The sequence below is a fragment of the Vigna unguiculata genome, chromosome 3, assembly GCF_004118075.2.
Source record: "Vigna unguiculata cultivar IT97K-499-35 chromosome 3, ASM411807v1, whole genome shotgun sequence".
Lineage (NCBI taxonomy): Eukaryota > Viridiplantae > Streptophyta > Magnoliopsida > Fabales > Fabaceae > Vigna > Vigna unguiculata.
This window is the reverse complement of record NC_040281.1, coordinates 3,650,324-3,677,057: the sequence shown is the minus strand read 5'-3', so window position 1 is coordinate 3,677,057 and position 26,734 is coordinate 3,650,324. Positions and strand designations below refer to the sequence as shown.

General features: G+C 32.3%; 5 protein-coding genes across 7 annotated transcripts; 3 read left to right on the top strand and 2 right to left on the bottom strand.

Moving 5' to 3' along the window:
• The first annotated feature begins 1,656 nt into the window (after positions 1-1,656).
• On the top strand, positions 1,657-11,466 carry LOC114176307 (probable copper-transporting ATPase HMA5). The gene is made up of 6 exons (XM_028061297.1): positions 1,657-2,021; positions 7,635-9,026; positions 9,468-9,722; positions 9,903-10,025; positions 10,109-10,585; positions 10,811-11,466. Exons 1-6 carry the CDS (start codon positions 1,731-1,733, stop codon positions 11,225-11,227), a joined length of 2,955 nt encoding a protein of 984 aa, XP_027917098.1. The 5' UTR covers positions 1,657-1,730; the 3' UTR covers positions 11,228-11,466.
• On the bottom strand, positions 11,390-14,013 carry LOC114176309 (glutathione S-transferase T1-like). Of its 2 annotated transcripts, XM_028061299.1 has the most exons (7): positions 13,656-14,010; positions 13,464-13,537; positions 13,295-13,355; positions 13,061-13,114; positions 12,529-12,608; positions 11,959-12,164; positions 11,390-11,812 (listed from the first exon to the last, which is right to left on the bottom strand). In XM_028061299.1, exons 1-7 carry the CDS (start codon positions 13,727-13,729, stop codon positions 11,612-11,614), a joined length of 750 nt encoding a protein of 249 aa, XP_027917100.1. In that variant the 5' UTR covers positions 13,730-14,010; the 3' UTR covers positions 11,390-11,611. The 2 variants fall into 2 exon arrangements, with proteins under 2 accessions (XP_027917100.1, XP_027917101.1); XM_028061300.1 differs by lacking the exon at positions 13,061-13,114 and having other exon boundaries at positions 13,656-14,013.
• A 602-nt stretch (positions 14,014-14,615) lies between these two features.
• Positions 14,616-17,664, bottom strand: LOC114176308 (glutathione S-transferase T1-like). Its single transcript, XM_028061298.1, has 7 exons — positions 17,363-17,664; positions 17,204-17,277; positions 17,057-17,117; positions 16,842-16,895; positions 16,171-16,250; positions 15,415-15,620; positions 14,616-15,077 (listed from the first exon to the last, which is right to left on the bottom strand). Exons 1-7 carry the CDS (start codon positions 17,425-17,427, stop codon positions 14,865-14,867), a joined length of 753 nt encoding a protein of 250 aa, XP_027917099.1. The 5' UTR covers positions 17,428-17,664; the 3' UTR covers positions 14,616-14,864.
• Positions 17,665-18,106: 442 nt separating this feature from the next.
• Positions 18,107-20,197, top strand: LOC114178919 (probable phospholipid hydroperoxide glutathione peroxidase). The gene is made up of 6 exons (XM_028065067.1): positions 18,107-18,424; positions 18,513-18,589; positions 18,816-18,877; positions 19,119-19,237; positions 19,693-19,860; positions 19,951-20,197. Exons 1-6 carry the CDS (start codon positions 18,173-18,175, stop codon positions 19,978-19,980), a joined length of 708 nt encoding a protein of 235 aa, XP_027920868.1. The 5' UTR covers positions 18,107-18,172; the 3' UTR covers positions 19,981-20,197.
• Positions 20,198-24,221: 4,024 nt separating this feature from the next.
• Positions 24,222-26,313, top strand: LOC114176364 (probable glutathione peroxidase 8). Of its 2 annotated transcripts, none has more exons than XM_028061395.1 (6): positions 24,222-24,519; positions 24,733-24,809; positions 24,946-25,007; positions 25,207-25,325; positions 25,714-25,881; positions 25,958-26,313. In XM_028061395.1, the coding sequence occupies exons 1-6, from the start codon at positions 24,466-24,468 to the stop codon at positions 25,988-25,990; spliced, it is 513 nt and encodes a 170-aa protein (XP_027917196.1). In that variant the 5' UTR covers positions 24,222-24,465; the 3' UTR covers positions 25,991-26,313. The 2 variants fall into 2 exon arrangements, with proteins under 2 accessions (XP_027917196.1, XP_027917194.1); XM_028061393.1 differs by having other exon boundaries at positions 24,241-24,519; positions 24,730-24,809.
• The last annotated feature ends 421 nt before the right edge of the window (positions 26,314-26,734 follow it).

Here is a 26,734-nt window from a genome sequence, read left to right as displayed (position 1 = left end):
TTTATTTACTTCAAAAAATACCAATGTTTTTTCAAAATGTTTTGTGAAATACCGTTTCAACACAGACAAAAAACCACTTAAGTGATATTTTAGATTGTTAATGCGACATTTGATTTTCTTTTATTCTAATATTTCTGCAAATGAATAATTAACGGGATAGAATCAGTCCTATCATAAAGAATAACAAATAAAGATAGTTTAATGAAATCGTTTCACTTATTTAAGTTATTTGCCATTTTTATTAATCTCTGTAAAACAGACTTAAGCGTTACTTATTTAAAACATTGTCAGTAATTTATAACTTAAATAAAAATGTCAATTATTTTCTTATTAGAACAGTCTAGGCTTTTTTAGCTAATCATCATTACAATGTGAGTAATTCTCTCTTAATATAATTTCAAATGACATGATAATGATTAAAACTTTGAATCTCTTTACTATGCAACACAGGTTATCATTTATGTCAATGTTAACAGAATATTGGTAATCTAAAAATTAAAATTATGGTATAATAATGTTAATAATTTTAAACAATAGAAAATATTTCACAAAATAATAATTTAACTAAACGCTTATGCTCTTTAAAAAAGCATAAAAAACTTGAAGAAAACTGTTTACTAAATCCGTACAATTGGTTCAATGCCACAGTTGTAATTTCTTCATTATAATTGATGTAGAGATTTGTGACAGCAATATTGACAAAATAATTTATTATTTTTTTATAAAAAAATAGTTTTGTGAAAAAATATGTTTGATCTAAATTAGGTGAGACATTTAAAATGATAAATAATTTTCTTACATGGAATTTGAAGTAACATTACACAAAGGATTAAAATCTGATTATGTACTTGGACAAAAATTGCGTCCAAACACATTTTAGGTTTTTCTAAGTGTTGAAGAGTGTCTAAATTGTTTTATTACGTGACATTTATGTTAATGTGACCTTAAAGTACAACGTTTTTTTTTTATAATATATTTTCTCTGTTTTATATTTCATATATTATTTTTTGTGAAAATATCATAGTTGCGAGTGAGAGAGTGTGGATTTCACATTGCAATTATACTTCATCTTAAATGAATATATTAATATATATATATTATTTGAAATTGAACATTTATCCAATAGCAAAAAAGCCAGGGAATCTAATGCAGGAAAATACTTTTATTTTTTATTAATAAAATGTTGATTTACTTTTTATTCATAAAATTTTCCAATAAATAAAAATTAAATTTCAATATTTTTTCATACATTACTATTTTTTTTTCAAGCCATCATTAACGAACACAGGCCCACAGGGAACCCTGGATGTTTGCATTTGCATACATAAAAAAACGTATTCGTGAGTAAAAATCTTACGTAGATCAATGTTCATCCGGTTTAATTACCCATTAATTTCATTTTCTTGTGACCTATGCACCTGAAAATGTAATAAACATTATATATTTTATTGTCGTGACATTTACTAATTAAATTCTCTCCATGTATGTTTAAGTAAATTATAATTTGGTACTAAAATTAAAAGTGTTGTATAATATATAAGAAATAATATATTTTTTCTAGGTCAATGTTTTACAAGAGGTATGAGAAAGAGATATATTTTGAATTTCAATCGACATCAAAGGAGTGTAATGATTATACGAAAAAAAGATAAAAAAAAAGAAAGGGGATAGAGAAAAAATGGAAGCATAAAAGGAGAAGAGTTAGGGTGTGTTTTGGGGTGGTGTTAGAAATGGGAAGTAAATTTTTAGCGTTAGCGTGCTTGCGGAAGAATGAGGGTTCGGGTAACCTTTCACCTCGTTCTCACTATCCGTCGATGCCGAGATATCCGAAAGGTGTGACGGAAGAAGAAGGAAGCAGCAACGTTTTGCTGAAAGCGGTTTTCTCAGTCACCGGAATGACCTGTTCCGCCTGTGCTGCTTCCGTCGAGAAAGCCGTCAAACGTCTTCCCGGAATTCGCCAAGCCGTCGTCGACGTTCTCAACAATCGTGCTCAAGTCCTCTTCTACCCATCCTTTGTCAATGTACGTAATTATTATTATCTTCATTTTTTAATTAATTATTAACAACATTGCATTCATCTTCAATTCATCACTGTGTATGCATGTTTCTTTTTTCTGTTTTTTGAAACCCTTGCGTTGCGTACTACACCTTTCACTGTTGTATGTTTTTCCTTTTCTGTTGCTTTGAAAGGTAGATTCAATTGAATAATAATAATAATAATTAAATTTTAATTATTAATTATAGTAAATAATTTAACATATAAAAGTTATGATTATTAAAAAACATTTATATAACTATATAACTATATATATAACTATATATATATATATATATATATATATATATATATATATATATATAAACAAAGTTTTAAAGAAAAAAGTTGATGGACTGGCTTGTTGGTTAGTTTGTTCCTGCTTTAAACATGGTAGGTCATTGCGTTCTGATTTTGACAAACTAACAACAAATCCATCTCACATGCTTTACCATCTTAAAAATATATTTTGTTTACAAATAATTAATTTTAGTAAAAAAATCTTAAAATTTTATTACTTTACTTTTTCAACTTTCATAAAAAATTACTTTATTCAATAATTTTGTCAACTATATTAACAACATATTTATCAAAAAATCATTTTCGATAGATTAATACAATAATAAACTTAAAAGTGTTGTATAACATATACAATAAACATTCACTTGTTTATGTTATATAACATATACAATAAACATTCACTTAAGCATGTAATTTGATTTTGAGAATTTGATGTAAACTTAATTGAGATGTGGACTTATGAAAAGTTAACAATCATCTTACCATATAAAATATTATGAGTGTTAAAAGTTTATAAAGATAGTAAATGTCACTTATATGTTATAAAAAAATACTTTTATTTTATTTTATTCATATATTTCATATATATATATATATATATATATATATATATATATATATAAAAATATAACTGAATATAAAATTAAATGATTTGCGTGATTTTTTTTTAAATAAAATTATAAATTATTAATCCAAAAAATTTTCTTTTTCAAAAACAGATTTAAGCAAGATGCTGACTTAAATAAATGTAAAAGTGAGTGTAAGATTAAGTAATGTTTACCATAAGAACAAATAAATTGAAAGAAGAAATCAATAATATTACATGTGATATTTTGTTATATTTGTATGTTTTTGTATGTTTCAATTTATAAAATGCCAAAATCAATTTTTTGTAATTATTTACTATAAAAAACCGAACAAATAAATTAAAATCTTTGTTATGAAATAAATAAATTTGATAATTACGAATTAAATGTTTTTTGTTATAAAAAAATTATGTTTCTTTCCTAAATTTAAATTATAAAGAATTTAATCTTCCTGTACAAAGTCATATAAAAAAAAATATTCCTTACAAATAGCATGTAAAGTAATTCACATATCACATACGAATTTTTAGAGTGAAATATAGTATTGTTTTCCATATCACAACTTTATAGAGTATTATAATACAACATATATGCGCTTTGTTTGTTAAGAAAGATGTTTTACTCGACTTTAATAAAGTACAAAAATAAATACTTTATAATTTAATTTAAGGATGAATTTTTTTTATAATACTTTAAAAATAAAAACAAATTTAATCCTAAAATCAATAATACATTGATTTAAGTAACACTAGTTATTGGGGCTTAGTGATTAGTAATGCAATAGAAAATATTAACAGATTAAATAATGGAAATCAATAACTAATTTAGTAATAAAAAATCAATTATTAATTTAGTGACTAATAGTTCTGACAAATCTATTCAAAAAAGAGATGACTCATTTGATAATAACTAATCTAGTAATTAACGGAAGCAATTAGTAATTTAGTAATTGATAGCAATGATGGAAATGGCCGAAATACTAATCAATTTAATAGAAATAATGGTTGATGTAGTGATTAATTTTAAAATTTAAAATCAGTTACTAAGATATCTATCACTATATCGGTTTCCAATGATTTTTTTTTTTCAATAATATAATTGTAATATTTTTCAACTTTCTTAAAGTAACATGTAATCTAATGAGAATTTTGGCGGAAAAATGATATTTACCCCCAACATTAATTTAATTCATTAACATTTCCATAACTTAATCAAAATAACTTAAAATTGTTTTTTTTTTCAATTTTGAATTATTTATGACAACAATAAATTATTTTAAAATAAAAATATTTTTATTTTTATTTTGTGATTTTAACTCACTCTATATAACCATTATTTTCTTCATCATACATTACTTTTCCTTTATATGACTGTTCTCACTTTCGTTAGACCACGCTTATGAACTCTTTCATTTTGTTACACCCCTTCTCAAGCTCTTCACGGGTCTTTGTTTGTTACTGCTTATCATATATATTATTTAAATTTATTCTTTTACAAGTTTTTTATTTGTTTATGGAAGAAATTTACTTATACAATTTGTTTGTAAATCAAACATGTCATGTTATATATCAAATATTACATTTAAATTAATAAAACATTTTCGAAAAAAACTTATGAAATATAACAAATATTTAATACGAGTTATAATATATTTAATATGCCAATTTTTATTAAATAGACCAAATTTGGTATATTTAAAAGAAACATATTAATTTTATTAAATAAATTCAGCATATTTAATAAAATACACATTTAGGAATTAAATCCGTAAATTGAAATATTTAACCTTCTTTTTTCTACAAATGATCTAATCATACTTAATAACAATTTAATTACTCAAATCAATACTTAATAATTAATCAGATATAAATTTGAAGATTCTAATATTAAATAATAATATTTATTTTTTATATATAATTAATAATTAAAAAAATATATGTCAAATAATAAATTGTTATGTATGTATATTTAATAATTTCGAAAGAAAGACCTCTTTAGAAAAAACTAACAAATTTAATTGATATTAGATTTCTCAGTATTATTTTTAATTTATTATTCATTGATATAAAAATAGTCACTTATTATTACTATTATTTGAGAAACGTTTGATGAGATAATAAATTGCATACATTTATGTGAACATAGTCTTAAATATTTTAGTATATTAAATATTTGATATATGACATATGGTAAAATATTTAATATATCGAATAGTAAAGAATTGGTATATTTTTAAATTAGTCTAATTTTATTTAAATTAATTTCAAAATTAACTTAAACCATGTATACGATTATGTAAAAATATTTAATATATACTCACAGATATGTCTAAATCAAGTATGTAACATCTCAATTTCAGCAGCTTAAAACTAATAAAAATAGGGAGTTCATCATAGTTTCAAAACAGATAATTCAGTGTACACAATATATTAATACAGTCTTACAAAAGGTATGACTATAAAAAAATATATCACTTATACACTTAAACTAAACTAATAAACTCTGTACTACTGACCACTGTTAAAGCTCCCACTGGAAACCTCCTCTTCAACACTAACACGATGGCTCTTCATCCTCCAGAAGTGCCTTTGACACTACAACCACATCTGCTCCCACCGAATAGGTGATCATCGCAAAAGGAAACATACAACACAAGACAGGAACAAAAAAAGCAAGGGTAAGCTAATCTGATTAAGGAATCATGCAGTTCAATTATAAACAAAAACCATGCAATCTTTCTCATTATCACCATAATCATATAGACCACCACAACACATATACATGACTATAGACTCAATATCTGGATTATGTAAGCGACATCGGATCTCTTGGTGGCTTGTACCTGTAGCGGTTCCCAAACTCTGCAGAGTCTGGACACATGGAGTATTCACCCGACCGTTCCCAGGGTAAGTCCCCTCCACGTCTAGACTGGATCAAGTCCAACGACGAGGACCTCCTGCTACTCCTCACGACATAATCCATTCTGCTCTATCCCCCTCCACGTCTAGACTGGATCAAGTCCAACGACGAGGACCTCCTGCTACTCCTCACGACATAATCCATTTTACTCTATCTGAGCTTGAATGATTATTGGAGTTTCAGGATACCAACCATTATAGATTCCTTACATCCTTACACACACTACAATTCCACTTGGATTTCCCTTGAAAATCCATTTCAACCTCATCTTCTCATAATTTTTATTCATTCAATTTAATCATACAATACATCAATGGTAGCATTCCAACCATACAGGGCCTAAGTTGCACAAGGATACATTAAAACATACATTTCCACCAAAGAAAACAGAATTAGAGCACTACTACTGCAGTAGCTCTCGCTCAGGCAAGCCAGTCTCGCCTAGGCGAGACACTAACAATGGCAAAAAGAGAAAACCTGGACGAACTCTTGCTCAGGCTAGGCTGGTTCGCTTAGGCGAGATTGTCTCTCGCTCAGGCGACCCCAGCTCGCCTAGGCGAAACTTCGCGTAGGAACAGAGGTGCGTCTCCTGGTGTTTTCGCTCATGCGAGCGTCACTCGCCTAGGCGAAAATACCATGTCACGAACCTGTTCCCACATGCAGTGGATCAGTTTGCCTCAAGCACAAATCAATTATTCACCAAATCATGCAATTCAAACACTAATTCATCTATCAAACACGTAATTCAAGCTCATCTACGAATTTTCTATTCAAATTAAGAAGAGTGGTTAGCTTCCCTTACCTGTTATCCTGTTTAGACAGCTTTATAAACGTCAACGCCTTAAAAACATCAACACCTCTAACTCCACAGGATGCTCTATCTACACATAGAAACATCACAAGAACGATCAGGACATACCGTTATGATCACTGATCAACAGAGACTCATACTGATGATTAAAACGTCGCATGCAAGCGGAAGAGGGCTTGCATGCAACAGAAAACAGAAAAAGACTAAAAAGAGAGCAGAAACTCAATTTACGCGAACGGAGATACTGATCGGTCCAATTTGAAGAGCTTGCCGAGAGGATCAATCCTACGGTCTCGGTTCTTCAATCAGACGACCAGAAAGACAGAACCTCTAAAGAGAAGTCAGAGAACTTTAAAAATTAGAAAAGTGATTTATAGAGAGATGGTGTGTTTTAAAATAATGAAACTTGTTTATAACAATTCTATTTATACTAAAACCTTTTAATATTAAAATAATCGTCTCACTATTTTTAAACCACTATAACTTTTAAAACGTCATTTTCTAGGATCTTACATTAGTACACCTTAAAAAGTAATATATACTTACAAGAATATATTTTAATTATAAAGCAAGCTAAATTAATTTAATTCAGAAATTTGGTCCTTAGATTGAGATAAAGTAATTAATTCAAATGGAGGTTAATTATTCTAAAAAATAATTCCATTAAGTTGAATTATAATGATATATTATTATGTCGTTTTTATTCAATAAATGATTCTTTCTATTGAAAATTTATTCATTAAACCAGTCCGTAACTTAAAAAAAAAAACAGTCATTAATTTCACTACTAATAATAAACTACAGTTTTTTAAACTAAATTCGGTACCTGTATTTCCTGTGTATTCACAAACTATACATGTTATAAAAAGAATCTAAATATATACATGGTATAAAACATTAAATCGCTTGTAACTGAGCTTTCGATATAATTCAATGATTGACACTGTTTTTGCTTGATGTCTCCATGGCATTCTCTTCTCAGGAAGAGACCATTCGTGAAGCCATTGAAGATGCTGGATTCCAAGCCACATTAATCAGAGAAGATAACGAGACATCTGTTCAGATATGCCGCATACGTATCCAAGGCATGACATGCACGTCGTGTTCCTCCACTGTTGAATCTGCGCTTCAAGCAATCCAAGGAGTGGTGAAAGCTCAAGTGGCCCTTGCAACTGAGGAAGCTGAAGTTCACTACATTCCAAACGTTGTCACCTACAACCAAATCTTAGAAGCAGTAGAAGACACTGGTTTTCAAGCCACGCTTATCAGCACAGGTGAAGACATGAGCAGAATAGACCTTCAGGTTGAAGGAGTAAGGACGGGTCGTTCCATGAGAATAATTGAAAATTCTCTTCAAGCACTCCCTGGAGTCCAAGGTGTAGAAACACACCCTTTGTTGAACAAAGTGTCTCTTTCTTATAAACCAGACTTGACAGGGCCAAGAAATTTCATTAACGTGATTCAGGAAACCGGGTCTAAGCGTTTCAAGGCAAAGATTTTCCCGGAAGAAGGAGGGAAAAGGAATAGTCATAGGAGGGAGGAAATCAAGCAATACTACAGATCATTCTTGTGGAGTTTGGTGTTTACTATTCCTGTGTTTCTAACCTCCATGGTGCTTATGTATATCCCTGGAATTAAGCATGGACTAGATGCCAAAGTTGTTAAAATGCTTACAGTGGGGGAGATCATAAGATGGGTGCTTTCTACACCAGTGCAGTTTGTTATAGGGAAGAGGTTTTACTCTGGTGCTTACAAAGCATTACGCCTTGGCTCTCCCAACATGGATGTTTTGATTGCCCTGGGGACAAATACAGCGTACTTTTACTCAGTGTATTCTGTGCTGAGAGCTGCTACATCTAATGATTTCAAGGGTACTGATTTCTTTGAGACCAGTGCTATGCTTATTTCGTTCATTTTGCTAGGGAAGTACCTTGAGGTTTTGGCCAAGGGAAAGACATCCGATGCAATTGCCAAGCTCATGAACTTGACACCTGACACTGCTATATTGTTGACGTTGGACAGTGAAGGAAATGTTGTTGGTGAGGAGGAAATTGATAGCAGGTTGATTCAGAAGAATGATGTGATTAAGATCATTCCTGGTGCAAAAGTGGCTTCTGATGGATTTGTTATTTGGGGTCAGAGCCACGTGAATGAGAGCATGATAACAGGTGAGGCACGTCCTGTGGCAAAGAGAAAAGGGGATACTGTTATTGGAGGAACTGTGAATGAAAATGGAGTGTTGCATATTAAGGCTACATGGGTGGGATCAGAGAGTGCCCTTGCTCAGATTGTCAGACTTGTTGAGTCAGCACAGATGGCCAAGGCTCCTGTGCAGAAGTTTGCTGATCGCATTTCCAAATACTTTGTGCCTATGGTAGGGATTAGCTAAATTTCCATATTGATTCTCCAATAATCTCTCTGCAATATTTACTATTTCATTCATTAATATATTTGAATAGCAACAAATTAGTCATCTATTACGGAAAGTTTTCTTGTATAGCTATAGGCAAAGTTTCATGGTATAATGTTTAAGATTCTTATTGAATGGGATTCTCTTGATGATTATGAGAAACATTCATTCAGCTTGAAAATGTTAGAAGAAAGTCTAGTATCGTCTTCCTCAGTTATCGGTATGCAATTTATGTATCTTGGTATCAAAGCTTATAACAAATCTTGGTAATTGTTTATTCTGTCAGGTTCGTCTAGTTTGATAGATGGTTTCTGCATTTCATGTTTGTTTTCTAGGTTTTATCTTCTAAAATTGAATCCTTATGTCTGTGTAGCACACTTACTTTAAAGGGGTTTGTTTGAGCAGGTTATTTTAAGCTCATTTTCAACTTGGCTTGCCTGGTTTATAGCTGGAAGAGTTCGTGCTTACCCCAAGTCCTGGATACCATCTTCCATGGACAGCTTTCAGCTTGCTTTGCAGTTCGGGATTTCTGTCATGGTCATAGCCTGTCCATGTGCTTTAGGTTTAGCAACACCAACTGCAGTCATGGTTGGTACTGGAGTAGGTGCATCTCAGGGAATACTTATCAAAGGAGGTCAAGCATTAGAAAATGCACATAAGGTCAGCACTTTACATTAAAGTACAGGTCCTTAAGTTCAGTATTTGCTTTGTAAATGTTGGTGAAGTTAACATGAACTTGCGTAGGTTGTCTTTCTTAAAGGTGGGATTTTGTGCTTCTGAAAAGATGTCGTATGTATACATAGATACAACATTTGAATCTGTATATGGTTTGCCTTGTAGGTGAACTGCGTTGTATTTGACAAGACTGGTACTCTCACTGTCGGGAAGCCTGTGGTAGTAAATACGAAGTTGTTAACAAATATGGTACTCCGAGAATTCTATGAACTTGTGGCTGCAGCTGAGGTAGGCATTCAACATTGAGTTTCACCATGCTTATCCATGAATTATTGCAATAAAAGTTTACATTGTTTAATTTCTTATGACAGGTGAATAGTGAGCATCCACTGGCGAAAGCTGTTGTAGAGTATGCTAAAAGACTGAGAGATGAAGAGAACCCCATTTGGCCAGAGGCACGGGATTTTGTGTCCATTGCTGGACATGGAGTTAAGGCCATGGTTAGAAATAAGGAAATACTTGTGGGTAATAAGACCTTGATGGCCGACCACAATGTTGCACTTCCTGTTGATGCTGAAGAGATACTGGCAGAAGCGGAAGCAATGGCTCAAACTGGAATTATAGTGTCTATAAATAGGGAAGTTGTTGGGGTTTTAGCAGTATCTGATCCATTGAAACCAGCTGCACAAGAAGTCATTTCCATTCTCAAGTCTATGAAAATTAGGAGCATCATGGTGACTGGGGACAATTGGGGAACTGCCAATTCTATAGCAAGGGAAGTTGGAATTGAAACTGTTATTGCTGAGGCGAAACCTGAGCAGAAGGCTGAGCAAGTGAAGGACTTGCAGGTACTTCGTTTAAAATATCTGAAAAGATTTTACCGATTTACCATATTATTCTATTTACATAAATATCTAATAAGATTTCACCACCTTACCATGTTATCTTATTCACTAACATGATGTGATGTCTATACCTTATGGTGAAAGTGTATATAAACTACACCTAGTTTATACCATATCTCTAACATGTCTTACCTGTGGTTAACATATTGAGCACCCTTTCTTGTTTAGGCTTCTGGGCACAGGGTGGCTATGGTGGGGGATGGTATCAATGATTCACCAGCACTTGTGGCAGCAGATGTAGGGATGGCAATTGGTGCTGGTACAGACATTGCTATTGAAGCTGCTGATATTGTCCTGATGAAGAGCAATTTGGAGGATGTCATAACTGCCATTGATCTTTCCAGAAAAACGTTTTCTCGAATCCGTCTCAACTACATATGGGCTCTGGGCTATAATCTGCTTGGAATTCCAATCGCTGCTGGAGCTCTTTTTCCCTCTACACGATTTCGGTTGCCACCGTGGGTTGCCGGGGCTGCCATGGCTGCATCTTCTGTCAGTGTGGTTTGCTGTTCTTTACTGTTGAAGTATTATAGGAGACCCAAGAAGTTGAACAATCTTGAGATACGGGGCATAAGCATTGAGTGATGTAAAATATGGCAAGAAGAACTCATGGCGGGTCTTGTGTTAGCTCTACTATAGTATGTGGTGACTTGTTCAGTTATATGTATCAAGAACCTAAGACAGTTGCCACTTGTCAGAAGTTGTAAACATTGCTTGCATGTAAATAATTCTGGTGTTGGAATAATGTACGCAATGAAAATCCTTCAAGTAATGATATTTGCACCCGCAAAAGTTACAGGAATTAAAATGGCGGGTTTATTTCAGTACATTTATATTCGTGTCTTTTCAGGAAGATGTAAATTTCTTCAAGCCGACAAAGCAAAGCTTAACACTCAAGGCTCAAGTCTGTTGAAAGAAAAAGGCTATGATTACGTTGTCAGTCTTGAAGCAAAGATGAAGGCATGTCTGTCACATCTTTGAATGGTGGCTAGGCTCAGTCGAAGTTTCAGCTACCCTTGAACGCTGCTGTTCAAATTTCTTTTTAGCTCTATAAAGGATATTATGCATTTCCTCAAAGTGAGGATTTGTTGCAGCTCTTGTATCATCAATCCACTGAAGAACTTTCTTGTATGGGGATAATATACGACTCCGATTCTTCTCATCCAAAACCTAAGTTCATCACAGTTTAATTTTAAAAAATTCATGTAAAATGCAATTATGCTACCAATCAAAATTTTAATTCAACTGAAGATTTAAAGACGTTGAGCCAATTTGGTTGAATGCAGCACCAATAATTACAAGTCACATACAGTTACCTCAAGTTGCATAAGTTCACAAACCATGCTGAGATCTGCTATAGATGGCTGAGAACCACCAAGCAGGAAGCGTCCCTCTCCATTGAGCCAAACATCCTCTAGCTTTGATAAAGAAGAAAATAACACTTTTTCTGCTTCAGCAGCTGCTTTTGGATTAAGTGGACGGCCAGTTGCAGGTCCTAGTACAGTATTTACTACATAGTTCACTGCAAAAAGGTCGTGCTTCTACCAGTTAGTCATAGTTCACAAGAAACATGCCAGTTCTCTAAATATAGGACAAAACAAAGATGTTCTAAGGCTAGAAACATATGATTCAACATATGGCCTGCAGAAATGGTAAACAATTATTAAAGATATTGCTAACTTAGACTCTATACGTACAACATACCTGAATGGTAACAGTAAGCATGTAGAAGATAATGACTTGAATTTTCTTTTAGTAGTCTGTAGCTAATATATTTAACAGTTCCTAACTAGCACACAAGTTCCATAGCAGAAACTCTACTGTGCACGGATAATTGGGTTATTCTAAGGAGTTGGAAGATGTCTGGATTTAGTTGTGTAAAGCACCTGTTCCATGTCGTAAATTAGAGTGATGCCAATCCATTACCGAGTTAATCTTTGCTCTCCTGAAAATATCGCTTGGGTACCTGATACACCATCATGACAAGTATGATTAGTTTAGATTGTAGAAAATGTATCTACAGTACAGGTAGCACCGAATTGAATTTAAATTCAATACATTTTCTATTTACATATTTAAGCTTAAGCTTGATTCAATTAACCAACTTATAAAGTAAATTTGCACTTACTTATATACTATAACCCGGTTATATTTCTAGACTATAACCTGGTTATATTTCTAGTTGATATAAAATTTCACATATCCAAAAGTGAAGAACAAGAGTACTAACAATAAGCAGCCCAGGTCATGATTAGGCCGTTGTTATCTTGTATGTTCAACTAACAAAATAAAATCATGTTAAACTACTGCGTAGTGAAACATTATAACTCTCGTTTAAAAAAACTTTGAAGTATTTCTTTGAAACAACCAGGTAGTTCAGGAAGGGACTTCAGAAGCAAAAGAAAAGAATCTACTAACCAATGGTCAGCAATTCCAGGAAAAGCAGAATTAAGATAGACAATGATTGCGTGGCTGCCAAAACAAAACGAGGTTTATTAAGAACACATAATAAAATAAAATATTCAAATCTTGGATACTCCATCCTCATTAAAGTCAACTACGTAGGCATAATGTGCCCTCTGCAATAATGCGTAAAATAATCATTAATATCATAGAGGTGGGTTAGAAGACAAGGGCATTGTCAAAGATTACCTCTCGGAGAGGTTGAAGCTTCCATGAACAATAGCCGGAACTTTCTGCAGAGGGTTTACTTCTGCAAAAAATAAAATACATTTCAGATCAACAGAAGAATAAACCACTAATTTTGCACCAATCAGTAGCACTGCAAAACAAATGCACTAGATCTTTTTAATTCAGATACCTCTGAACTCAGAAGAGAGGTGGTGACCTTTGGAAATGTCTACTTTGATCTCCTCGAAGTCAATTCCGTTTAACCTTTTTAACACAGATTATGATAATAGTGTTTAGTTCATCATAATCATATCATAATGTAAATAAATAACAGATCATGGTTTTGTTTAGCGGTGTGTGCAAAGTATGAAGAACTATTAACCTGCAGAATATGAGAACTGCTCGAGAAGGCTGGGACATTCGATCTGCAAACACCTTCAGCTTTTCCACCATCATCGATTACAAGTTTGGGAAGCACAGCAAACAGCGAACCTCCGATTTGACTTTACTCTCTATCTTGTTCGTTGCATTGCTTCGTTTGCCTCATTACACACCAAAAATATCAGCACCTTCTAACGGTCAAACTTTATATCCATAAACTAATGTATTTATGAAATGCTTATAAGGAACAGAGTTTATCCTTTTGGATAAACGTGTTCAACGAAACCAAAACAAACCGTAAATTAGATAAGGTTTTCAGTTTTTTTAAGAAGATATTGTTTCGTACACAAGGGTTTCTGAGAACTTTTGTTAAAAATATTCACTCCCAAATAGTGTTTTAGCTTTGTATCAAAAATACTTAAAACATACACTAAAATATAATTAATTCACTTAACTGTCTCTTTTTTTAAATTGTAAAACTAATCAACAGCAATTTTACTAAATCTACAACAATATTAATAACAACCCTTAACCAAATAGTCTAAAAATGGACTCCTGCTCTTTATTAATAAAGAACTACATACCTTCTCTGCATCCAGAGTCTCCAACTTTTTTAGTTATAAGACATTTTATTAGTGAGAAATTTATATAAAAATAAATTGAGAAATATAATAGTCTTTATCACGCAACGACGTGCTTCCACGCCAGTGCCATTGGATAAAAATACAAATTTATATTGTACAATTCAACGATTGAGGTCAGTATAGTGATGCATTAAGCATTCTTGGTTTTTTACAAAAAAAAAAAAAAAAAGTCGTACAATTCAACATAGCTTACAGCAATTTACCAACTCCTTGAAAATATTGTAACAGCAAAAGTAAATTACAGATAGATCAGGTATCTGTTTACGTTTCTGTTCAGTTGAACTGAACATGGACCTAACACTCCACTTCCTTCTCAGTTTGAGCATCAAAAAGTGAAAATTTTCCATTCAACTGAGTTATAACATGTTTCCAAACATACCCTAATATGTGTAACGTCAAAACTGCATTTAGGAGGACGCGATTGTATCTTCAAATGGCAGTGATATTTATTACCTATCCAACATATATTAAGGTGGTCTTAATACAGACAAAAACATCATCATCTTTGATGTTTCAATCAACATATGTATATGCATCACCTAAAGTTATCTGCCAAGGTTGTTTGGTCACATTTTTGAAGTTAGTGGGGTTCTAATCCTAGATTCCATTACGCTATCTGCCTGATTAGATTGCTTCTCAGAAAGCTTCGTTTTGAGCTTATAGAGGATTTTGTGAACTTCATCAAAGTGAGGCCTCGTTGCATTTCTTGTGCTCTCTATCCACTGCTGAACTTTCTTGTGCGGGCCAAGGATACGATCACGGTCCTTCCCATTTAAAAGCTGCAACCAAAAAACCAAGTCAATATCACAATTCCTCTAGATGAGGGGATCAAAATTCTGTCCTGCGTATCACATTTCTAAATAAACAGTTCTTAATTAGACCACATTAAAAGTAAACTGTTTCCTTATCTTAACCAAACCAAACATGCCTGACCACACCTTTATATTTCTGAAACTTCTCAATCATACAACATAAACTAAATCAGAAAGAGGTCGACAATTTTTTTTTTTTCAAACTCAAGAAAAAAGCTTAATGGAAAAATAAAACTATCCCCATTTACCGAAGTCATGACATAATTAGTGATGATTCCTAATTTAGATGAACTTCACCATTTACCTCTAATTGCATAATTTCGCAAACCAGACTGAGATCTGCTATGGATGGGCGTAAGCCACCAAGCAAGTACTTTCCGTTCCCCTTAAGCCAAACGTTTTCTATTTTTGTTAAAGATGAAATCAAAATTTTCTCAGCTTCAGTAGCTGCTTGTTGGTTCAGTGGTAGACCCAATAGTGGCGCTAGTACAGTATTTAGAACAAATGCAGCTGGAATACAATCAAGAAGATATGTCATTAAAAGAAACGAAGCAGGAAAAGTTTTGCATACAAACAAAAAACAGCACCTTCACCTGTGCTCAAAGGAAATTTATGCAAAGCATGGCTTCAACATGTACATGTACATGTACAAGAATAAAATATAAATCAACTCAAATACATGCATTACCAGACCTAAACAAACTGTAATGCACATTACTTTGCCATTGATACAAAGCATCGGAGTAAGATATACTGTCTTCTACAACTAATTAAATTGTCCAGAGTAAGGTATTTGAGCATATTTTTCTGAAGCTTCACTATTATCTTCCAGCTATGTTTTTAACTCTATTCAACTTCCCTACTTTGCAAATAAAGCTATCTGATCCAACAAGCAAGCAAAACATGACACCAATTCTGATTTATTTACATTGAGATTATTATAATAGACCAGCATGATAAGAATTCATGAAATAACATTAACTTTAATACTAGTTTCACATGCAATCAAGAAAAGACAACAACAAAAGCATAAAAGGCTTCTTTTTGAGCTATGATGCACCTGCCCCGCGCCGCAAATTCTGATGATGCCAATCTAACACGGAGTGAATTCTTGCTCTCCTGGAAAGATCGGCTGGGTACCTAAGGGAATGAACAAAACAAAGATTGTTAAAAAAAAAAAAAAGAAAGGCAAAAGAAGTGTCTGTCTACAGCAAGGGGATCAATATAAACACAATAGGAACCTGCTGTATCAAAGACAAGCATACAGAAAGGCAATTATTGCAGTGGGATTTCAATTCTATTGACAAAAATAACTATTTATGTTTTGAAATCCAAAACTATAAGGATATAAAAGTAACTTAATATTTAAAATCTTTACCCTCTCTTTGTAAACCAAACAAGAAAAGGATCACTTCCCCTCTCCTCCCCTCCTCTTAACCAAACAAAATATAAAATCAAAATCCCTCTCTTTCATTTCCTCCCCTTCCCCTCCTCCGTAAAACCAAACGATCCCTTATCACAGAAGCACCATTGCACATACAAACTGCGAAAATAACGTTATCAGTAGCCAAAAAGACGTCACTTTGTTGAGAAACGATGCAGCACTTAGCCAACGAAACACATAAACAACCCAACACCGTTTCCTGCTTCTGTACATTCACATATCTTTATTTCACAGACAACACTGCAATTAAATTTGTAAAGAGGGAGAAAACAATAATAATAACTAACCAATGGTCTGCAACTCCCGGAAACGCAGATGCAAGATACATGAGAATTGCATGACTGCAAAGAAGAAAACAACACACCCGTTAACAAGAATGAAGACAATTCCATACTCCAAAAGCATGGAATGCTTCGACAACTGTAACCAGCACCAAACCAAACCAATAACACAATGAAATTTGAAGAATGACATCAAACATGAAACTTTGAAGCTGAAGTACCTCTCAAATAGCTTGAACCTTCCATCAACAATTGCAGGGACTTTCCTTAAAGGGTTAACCGCTGAAGGAAAATCCAATAAAATTAAAGACGAGAGAGTGTATAATACTGTTTTCCACGAAAATAAAAATCGACAATTGACTGATTACCTTGGAATTCGGGAGATAAGTGCTGACGTTTGGATAAATCGACTTTGATTTCCTCAAAATCTATTCCATTCACTCTGTACGAAACCGTATTCAAATTCCAGAAGGAGACAACAAAAGTAAAAAAAGAAAAAGAAAATATAATAAGGGAAATAGAAATACTTGCAGAATACGAGAATCGCACGGGATGGCTGGGACATTCGATCTGCATATACCTTCAGCTTCATCTTTTCTTTCTTTCTCTCACTTGCTTAAGCACTCAACACCGTTTATGTTATCTTATTTGTAATAATCTTACTTCATCCTCTCCTTTTTTTTCTACTTCAAATTTTTGCAAATTAATTGGACCTTATTGGGCTTTTGGCTGTCAAGCCTTCGCGTGTGTTTCTTTCTGCACCGGTCAAATTTCTTTCTTCATCCCATCACATGCTTCCGAAAATTTTGATCCGAACTAGAGGTGGAATGAGTATCTTCCGAAAAAAATCTTTATAAAAGCAAAATCCAATTCGATAAGGTGCAGGAAGAAATTTTATGGGGTGCAGGAAGAACATCCCAAGCCTTCTCTTCCAAGTTCCTTCAAGCGAACATGGAAGTTTGACTCTATTAAAGATTTCGAAATATTATTAAGAAAATAAAATAGATAATTCAAATTTATAATATGTTTATTTTAATAAAGAGGAAGCTTGCCTGCATAAAAGAAAATATGACTAAATAAATACGATTGTATAATAATCAACATTAATTTTTAAAGAAAGTGTGCATGTGCAGCCACGTGTTAAACGTTTACCTCCTCACCGTCGTCACCGATACCGTAATCAGACAGAACTACACAAGTGGTTCACGTTCACATAATAATACAACCTTGGAATCCTGAAACTGGACCCAGCTACGCCAATAAGAAGAACCAAGAAGGAAGGTGTCACTCTACGCGGAATAAAGACGCTATAAATTACAATCATAACGTATTTGCCAATGCTTTCTTCTTCAACCACTCGCATCTTCATCCGCACAACAACTGCTATAAGATTAGCTTCTTCCACCTCTTCTTCTTCTTCTTCTTCCTCTCTTCAAGTCCTCTCCAACCCTACCCTCTCCCGCCCTGTTTTTCACGCTTTTTTCAAACCGCTTCCTTCAACCTCATCCACCTCTTTGTTCTCCTCTTTCAGAACCGATCACACTATGGCCACCTCAAGCGCCAAATCAGTCCACGATTTCACCGTCAAAGTACACATCTTGCTTCTGTTTCATCGTTTGCTTAGTGAAGTGCGTAAACTTTAGATTTAGGTTAACCCTTTTCTTTATCCTTTTTCAGGATGCTAAGGGAAATGATATTAATCTTGGTGACTACAAAGGAAAGGTCCTTATAATTGTCAACGTTGCCTCACAATGGTACCTCTCCAATTTTCAATTTTCTCGTTTTCTTTATTTAATTGAAATTGAAGTTTACCAATTTTAATTTTGATCAAGAATGTTTTCAGTTATGTTCTCTGATTTTACCCTAAATTGGCACAGCTAGTCAGTCATGTGGGTTTATAATTGGAGGATTTCGCCCTTAATTTTGTTTCAGACCAATTCTTTGTGCTTTATTTTGATGTTGGTTCAATGTTTGATGCAGTGGCTTGACTAATTCGAATTACACAGAGCTGAGTCAGTTGTACGAGAAGTACAAACAAAAAGGTTTGTTTTTGTCTTCTGTTCTCGTGCTGTTCCGATTGTTGTCCTGCTGTTTGTTTGTTTCTTGCTGTCCCTTTCATTCTTGTGTCTACTGTTATCTTATGGTGTGGTAGCGTCAATGTTATCTCTGTAGCATGGCAAATTCATTATGTTTTAGTCTGCATGTTTTGTTCTGTTCATGTTGAACCGATTACAGTAACAAACCCATGTCTTCTTTCTCAAAACATTGATCTTCTTTGTTTAGGTCTGGAGATTCTAGCATTCCCATGCAATCAGTTTGGGGCACAGGAGCCTGGATCTAATGAACAGATACAAGATTTTGTTTGTACTCGCTTCAAGGCTGAGTTTCCCGTTTTTAACAAGGTAAAGAAACCTTTGCTTATTCTCATTTCCCACCGACTGTGATTTCATTCCTGTGTATAGAAAACAACTTCATGCTTTGTCTATATTCTTGGTTTAGCTCTTTGATTACCAATCTTTTAGGCTTTAGCTCAAATCTTGTTTGACTCACAATTTAGCGTATTCTTTCTGTTCACCTCTAATCTCCAATTGGGTTCCCTTGGACATGTTCTGAATGAGTTCTGAAATTAACTCTCCCTGAAAATCAGAGACGATTAATGTATGAACCATTAAAGTAGAGATGAATGGATTCTTCCTTGATGTGGTGTTAATATCCCACCACGCAGCACTAAGAAAACGATCAATTTCAGACTAGGGAAACTAATTCTTGTTTGAATACATTTCACTTTCCTGTGTCTAAGTATTCACTTTACTGTTAACCTTATACTGAGACCATTGTTCTTTTGCATTTAATATAGGTTGATGTGAATGGTGACAGTGCTGATCCACTCTACAAGTATCTAAAATCAAGCAAAGGTGGACTTTTCGGGGATAATATCAAATGGAACTTCTCCAAGTTCCTTGTTGATAAGGAGGGAAAGGTTGTTGATCGCTATGCACCCACAACTTCTCCTCTGAGCATTGAGGTAAGACAATTAGTATTATGCAACAATAGTTTGGCCTATACTTATCTGATATTTTTACATTAACAATGCTTCTTTTTCTGATATCTGCAGAAGGACTTGTTGAAGTTGTTGAATGCTTGAAGCTATGGATGACTGCATCTTCAATAAATGAGTAGAGATTCGAACATAATTATAAATAAGAAATGTGTTGCAGATGTTGTTGCACTTTCATGTCTGTCTTACATGTACTGAAGCATTTGCTCTTGTACCTGATATTATGTTCATAACCATGACATTGTCTACTTATTACTGAGTGTAGTAAACTTAAGCTTTCTATTACATTGCTGTCTTATCATTATCATTAAATTATTATACTGTTGTTAGTAAGTACGATTTAATTTATACTTCTTAACTAGTAGAATTCTGTGGGTCCGTACTTTTATATTTAAAAATATAATTTTAAATACGTAAAATATAAATTATGCTTATGTTTTTATCGAATAATGAAATTATTTTAATTTAATAAAGGATAATATTAAGATGACTAAATAAAACAATAGCTATACAAAATGGTATTTGATATAATGATATAGACAATAATGATAAAAAAAAAACTGTGTTTTGATTGACGTACTTTTTAATTTACTTAAACGTACTGTTTTGTAACACTAATCCAATCAAAAAAGAGTATGAGGGACAAGTAAAAACGAAAAGTGCGTCTTTGGTTATTTTCGTGAATCATTCACCTTTTCATCTTTTCATATCTTAAAATACGAATACGAGATTCTAAAGCCCTTCCAAATCAAACATGGTTATATTTTGCTTGTTTTTTCATATTTAGTTTACCTAATTTGGAGACTAACTGTCTAGTCCATGGAACCAATAATAAAAAAACTTGTAAAAATTAAAAAAATTGGTAATTATCTAATATCAGACTCATATAATATATATATATATATATATATATATATATATATATATATATATATATATATATATATATATATGTACACACTTTATATTCATTATTTTAATTTTTAATTTTTCTTTTTCTTTATAAATACAAAAATTACTATTTCTAATAATCAAAAGTGGATTGTCAAATACAAATGGTGTCATGAAACATTTTCCTAAAAATAAACTTCAAAATTAAGTTTGATATATACTGCACTCATTACAAAGTCTTAAAGGTATTATTAGGTTCATTATTCCTTCTATTGCTTGCTCATTTCTATTTAACGTAAATGAGACACTACACTCAATACAATATCTGAAGTCCTTAGTTTATGTACTGTATCTTCCTTTGATTTATGAGTTCATCTACTATGAGACTTCACATTTCATTTTGCACTTCAACAAACCTAATATGGTATCTCATTGTTGTTCTAAAAGACTTGATCTTCTTTACTGAAAATTCTGTCATTCCCAGCAATCAGTTTGAGTCAAGATGTCGAGTATGCTTTCTGGTAAACCCAAAATAATTGGTTTTGTTATCAACATTCTGAATTGGTAGTGATGGGATTCGAAGAACTATTTCACTTGCCATCATGTCTGAGTTTTTACTGTAGTGTTAAACGAATACTAAGATCATGTTCTTTTGCATTTAACTTAGGTTGGTGTGAATGGTAAATAAATTTTTGACAAACATTTTTTTGATACAGTTGAGAAAGTTACTAAATAGAATTATTTTGTTATTTTTTTATGGAAGTTAAGAAAATCAAATAATAAAATTTTAGTTATTTTTACCAAAAATGTTTGATTGTCAAAATTTTTAATTTTTTTTATCAAAGTATCATTTTCTTTTCTTATTTGTCTATCTTCACCCTAGGTTTTTTCCTTAACAGGAAAAATGTTATTTAACCTTATTAGACAGACCTCTTTTTATAGTTATAGTGATAAAATATTTTTAGGAAAAGTTAATTTTTATATATCTAAAGAAAAAGAAAAAGTGAACGCAGTGAAGGGTAATATTAAATAGGTGTAAAAAAATTATGGTTAAATATGTTTTTGAGTCATTAATCTTCGGTAAAACAGAAATTAGTTTTTTTTTTAAATTTTGAATCCATTTTCAATTTTAAAAATACATAAATTTAATTTTGTTAATCACATTTTCTTAAATTTATTTAATGTTTTAAATTTGGTATTTCATTAAATAAATTAAAAAAAATTAATTAAAAGAATTAAATTCAAGTTAATTTTTAAATTGAATTATAGTTTAAAAAATAAATTAATTTTAATTTTCGATTAAAATTAAAAGGCTAAAAATATGTTTAATCCAAAAAATTATGATATCAAAATACCATTATTCTCTTAATATATCTTATAAAACACAATAATATAAAATGTTATGTTTAATTATGAGATGCACTTTAAATCTAATCAAACTTTACGTAATTGATTTGTTAAAGGAGTACATATGATAGGTTTTTATACTATATCAAGAAAGAGATTTTAAATGTAATTCAACTTCACGACGTAAATAAGAATTGTGGTAAAATCTGATATATTAGAAAAACTTGGAGGCAATTTATTCATTATTTTTAATATTTTATTTGTAGTCTTTGTAAAATTAAGAACGGATAAGGTAAAATTATAATTTATGAACTTCTTTACCTATTAGACCTATCTTTATTGACTAAAATTAGACATATTTTTCATAAGTTTTATTTTTCAAAAAATATAAACTAAATAATTTTAAATTAATATAATATTAATTTTATCTAAATTAGAAATTGTATTTCTTTTAGAACTTATTTTTATATTTGTATAGATATACAAATTTATTTAAGAAATATTTCCTCTCCAATTTTTAAGTGTTATTTAAGAGTTAAAAAAAATATGTCATTATGAATTATTAACGATCAGATTAATTATTGTAATAATAATATTTAGGCTTAAATATCTTTTTGGTCCTCATTTTTCTAGTGTTTGTTGCGAATAGTCCTCATTTTGACAGAATGTTTAAAAATGATCCTCATTTTTACCGAATGTTTAAAATAGTCCTCATTTTCGCAATTCGTGTTTTATTTGGTCCTCTAATGTAACACCGTTTAAATCATTAACGGAGCATTGTACAGGTGGCACGTTTTGTATTAGGATGTGTTACGTGTACTGTACAGGTGTGATAATTAGATATTTGGGGTTAAATAAGTGAGCTAGGGTTTTGGTAAGGAATGTTTCGGCAGTTGGTGAGTTTTGACAATCTTGTTCCTCAATTTCCAATTGGTGTTGTTGCAGTCTTCTTCTTCCTGCAATCCCATTATATAGGTATGTTATGGTCTTAATCTTCTTCCTTTACCTCTGTTGTCGTTGGAGTTGGAGGCAATTGTTATCACTTTGTGCACTGTTGGTGGTTCAACGAGAAATGGATTAACCCCGATTTGTAGCTGCGGAGAGATGACAACTTTGAGGATGACAAGAACTCCAAATAATATTGTTAGAAAATTTTGGGTACAATCTGTTTTTATTTTTGTGTTAATAATAAACTGGTTTTATTTTTTGGTTGATTGATTTACAGAGTGGTGGTTCCGATAATGTGGGCTGCAACTTTTTCAATTGGTGGTGTTGATGAAAAGATGTCATCATCATGACACAAATGAGACATATTAATGATTTTGAAGTCCATGTTTTGTACTATTGTTAAATGAAGAAATGAATTAGTTTGATTATGTTAATATTAGTCCCAACATGTTTGAAATGACATATGAGCATTGCGTGATATTGATCTAAGCTTGGGAAAAATTAAATTGATCTAAGTCTGGAAGAAGTTAAATTCATAACATTAATTCATCCTCATCAAAATGCACTACATCAATGTTTGACAAAAGTGAAATTCTACGAAGTTTAAGGGAAGTCCAAATGCATTACAATGCTTGACTGTCCACTTCATTCCGAGATCAAGAAAGACGAAGATAAAGAAATTTCCCTAATTGCAAAATTTCCCCTAAATTGACAAATTTAGCCACCTGTACAGTACACGACCCTAATACAAACTGTGTCACATGTACAATGCTCCGTTAATGATTTAAACCGCGTTATAGAAAAGGACCAAATAAAACACGAATTGCGAAAATGAGGACCATTTTAAATATTCGGTAGAAAATGATGATCATTTTAAACATTATGTCAAAATGAGGATCATTCGCAATAAATACTACGAAAATGAGAAAAAAAGGTATTTAAGCCTAATATTTATTCTTACTGCTATTATCAAATGTTCATTGTCGTTTAAAATTTATCACATGTATTAAATATAAATACTTTGCACGACTTCTCAGTAATGTCAATATTTTTTTATTATTTGCAGTTTTAGAATCTCAAATTTAGCTTGCTTGCATTTTTTTATGTTCTTCAAGTATTTATGAACAGATCAGGTCTTTTTTTATTTTGTAAATGTATGAATTAGATTCTCTGGTTATTTCTTCTAAAATTGTCAAATAACAAAGAATTTATGATGAATTTGAGACATAGAAAAGGTTTTAAAGCTCAGAAAAAGTGAAGTAGAAAACTATTCCACACAAGTTTTCAACCTCGCTGAGTGTGGTGATTGGGTTGGGTTCCAAACTCATCAGCTTCTTCACTCTCTGATCGGAGCTGTTGACTTCTCTTTGCGACCTTCACCACACCATGGCCACTCAACCCACCAACCATCCAAACTCTGTATACGATTTTACCGTCAAGGTTTCTACTTTATCTCTCTTTGCTTTCACTGTAACCTTAAATCGCATTTTTTTCTTCTATCACAAGCTTGTTTTTATTTATTTAAGATTACTATACCGTTACTAGATTAGGTTTAAAATCTTGAGTATCACTTAATCTTGTTTTCAAAATCAAAAAAACACCATTTTAATCCTTGAATGAGTAAGATTTGCGAGTTTTTTCGTTCACTAGCAGGATACTAAAGGTGATGATGTTGATCTTGTCACTTACAAGGGAAAAGTATTGGTCATTGTTAATGTTGCTTCCAAATGGTATGCTATCCCTCTTTGCTATTATATATTTCATCGTCGGGAATTTGTTCCCCCTTATATCAATGATTATTCTTTCTGAAGTTGTCATCGCGTGAGAATATTTATAGTTCTTGTTTGGTTGGTATTGTTGAGGCAGTGGCATGACCAACTCAAATTATGTGGAGTTGAATCAACTATATGAGAAGTACAAAGACAAAGGTTTGTAGTTATATAACGCTTCCAGGGCTTTATGTACTTCATTTCTGCCAAATTCAGGTTGGCTCTATCTATGAGTTGTGCCTGTGGAGATTGATTTTGTGATGCTTTACTGTATGAAGCAGAGTGTTTCCTTTTATTATTTTCCGAGTATGTTTTTTATTAATAGATATGGATGAGTTTGATTTGATGGCTTCATTAGGGCTGGAGATTCTGGCATTTCCATGTAATCAATTTGGGGAGGAAGAACCTGGAAGCAATGATCAAATTAAGGAGTTTGTCTGCACTCGCTTTAAATCTGAATTTCCCATCTTTGATAAGGTAGATGAACATATTAGCTCGGAAAGCTTGCATTTAATCATCCAGTTTGAACCCAAATAGTAAAGTGCCAATTAATTTTATTCAGATACTCTATTTCGAATTCCAACTCTTTTGTGATACTTATGCTGAAGATTAAATAGTATGGATTTTGTACGTCTGCAATTTGGTTAATGCTTATCACTGCCCTGAGTGAGATTTCTGGTTACTGAGGCATGAGGTCCATTTTTTTTCTTGGTCATCTATTATCAATATTAAACCTCCTCGTGTGTGGAAAAGAAGGTCAAATAAACATTTTCATCTGCTTTAGTCTCTATATCTGTGAACTTCCAGATTTTTTGAAGAAATCTGACATCCTTTATATATATTCGCCTCTCTGTCACTGTGCTAGATTGAAGTGAATGGGGACAATTCTGCTCCTTTATACAAATTCTTGAAGTCAGGTAAGTGGGGAATATTTGGGGATGATATTCAGTGGAATTTTGCAAAGTTTCTAGTTGATAAGGACGGGCAAGTGGTGGATCGCTATTATCTCACCACATCTCCTCTTAGCCTTGAGGTAAAAATTGCATTCTCTGTGTTTGTTAATATGCTATAAATCAGATGGTTCATGCTTCCTCTAATTCTTATGACAGCGAGACATCCTTAAGCTACTTGGTGTTGTCTGAAGGAGAGGATTCAGCTGGAAGGAGAGGGTGTGATGAACGTCAAAGGATCTTGTATTCACTTTGTTATGTTACCCTACAAAAATCTGATTTTGTGCATAAACGTGTTTTATCAGCTGAACAAGATTTGGTTATTCCCATTGACAACACATGTTGATGTCTGGTCTGGTTATGCATACTTTCTTGGGATTATGGGAGCATAAATCTAGAACATGTATAATCATATGCCAAAATATGAAAAAGTTGTATAAGGTCGGTTGAAGAAAAATTCACATAACTTTATTTGCATACTTGTTTAATTCATGGAGAAGCTCATTGACCGTAAATAACACTACTTAATAAAATCTACAAGGATACAAAAGCAAATAGGGCTAATTGCGTCTTATTTCCTATGATTCAACTTATTTTTATTACATACAAATGCTTTTACCTTATATAAAAGTAGTCTACAAATGAGAAGTAGAACGGTATTTGTTTTGATGTTTATTGTTGGCCATCAAATGTAGTCGTTACTATCAAACTTTATATAGAATATAAAATCATATTTTTAACAATTTAGGAGATTTTTTTGTGTTGGTAAAATATAAAAAACCCAAATTACAATTAAAGCATACACACGTGATTATTCATTTCAATAAGTATATTCAAGATCTGTTTGTTTGAGCAAAACCGTAGAATGTAGTATTCACAAGGATTTCTCATCACAACAAAAAAGAGCAATCAAAGACCTGATTTGCATAGTAGAGC

Coding starts and splice junctions, on each gene's coding strand:
- LOC114176308 (XM_028061298.1), bottom strand. CDS start 17,427: ATGAAGCTGAAGGTATATGCAGATCGAATGTCCCAGCCATCCCGTGCG. Junction 16,251..16,841: donor CCGGGAGTTGCAGACCATTG/GTTAGTTATTAT, acceptor TCATTCCCTTAG/GTACCCAGCCGATCTTTCCA. Junction 15,078..15,414: donor GCGAAATTATGCAATTAGAG/GTAAATGGTGAA, acceptor TTTTGGTTGCAG/CTTTTAAATGGGAAGGACCG.
- LOC114176309 (XM_028061299.1), bottom strand. CDS start 13,729: ATGATGGTGGAAAAGCTGAAGGTGTTTGCAGATCGAATGTCCCAGCCT. Junction 12,609..13,060: donor CCTGGAATTGCTGACCATTG/GTTAGTAGATTC, acceptor ATGGTGTATCAG/GTACCCAAGCGATATTTTCA. Junction 11,813..11,958: donor GTGAACTTATGCAACTTGAG/GTAACTGTATGT, acceptor TGATGAACTTAG/GTTTTGGATGAGAAGAATCG.
- LOC114176307 (XM_028061297.1), top strand. CDS start 1,731: ATGGGAAGTAAATTTTTAGCGTTAGCGTGCTTGCGGAAGAATGAGGGT. Junction 2,022..7,634: donor TCTACCCATCCTTTGTCAAT/GTACGTAATTAT, acceptor TTCTCTTCTCAG/GAAGAGACCATTCGTGAAGC. Junction 10,586..10,810: donor AGCAAGTGAAGGACTTGCAG/GTACTTCGTTTA, acceptor TTTCTTGTTTAG/GCTTCTGGGCACAGGGTGGC.
- LOC114178919 (XM_028065067.1), top strand. CDS start 18,173: ATGCTTTCTTCTTCAACCACTCGCATCTTCATCCGCACAACAACTGCT. Junction 18,425..18,512: donor TCCACGATTTCACCGTCAAA/GTACACATCTTG, acceptor ATCCTTTTTCAG/GATGCTAAGGGAAATGATAT. Junction 19,238..19,692: donor AGTTTCCCGTTTTTAACAAG/GTAAAGAAACCT, acceptor CATTTAATATAG/GTTGATGTGAATGGTGACAG.
- LOC114176364 (XM_028061393.1), top strand. CDS start 24,466: ATGGCCACTCAACCCACCAACCATCCAAACTCTGTATACGATTTTACC. Junction 24,810..24,945: donor GTTAATGTTGCTTCCAAATG/GTATGCTATCCC, acceptor TTGTTGAGGCAG/TGGCATGACCAACTCAAATT. Junction 25,008..25,206: donor TGAGAAGTACAAAGACAAAG/GTTTGTAGTTAT, acceptor TGGCTTCATTAG/GGCTGGAGATTCTGGCATTT.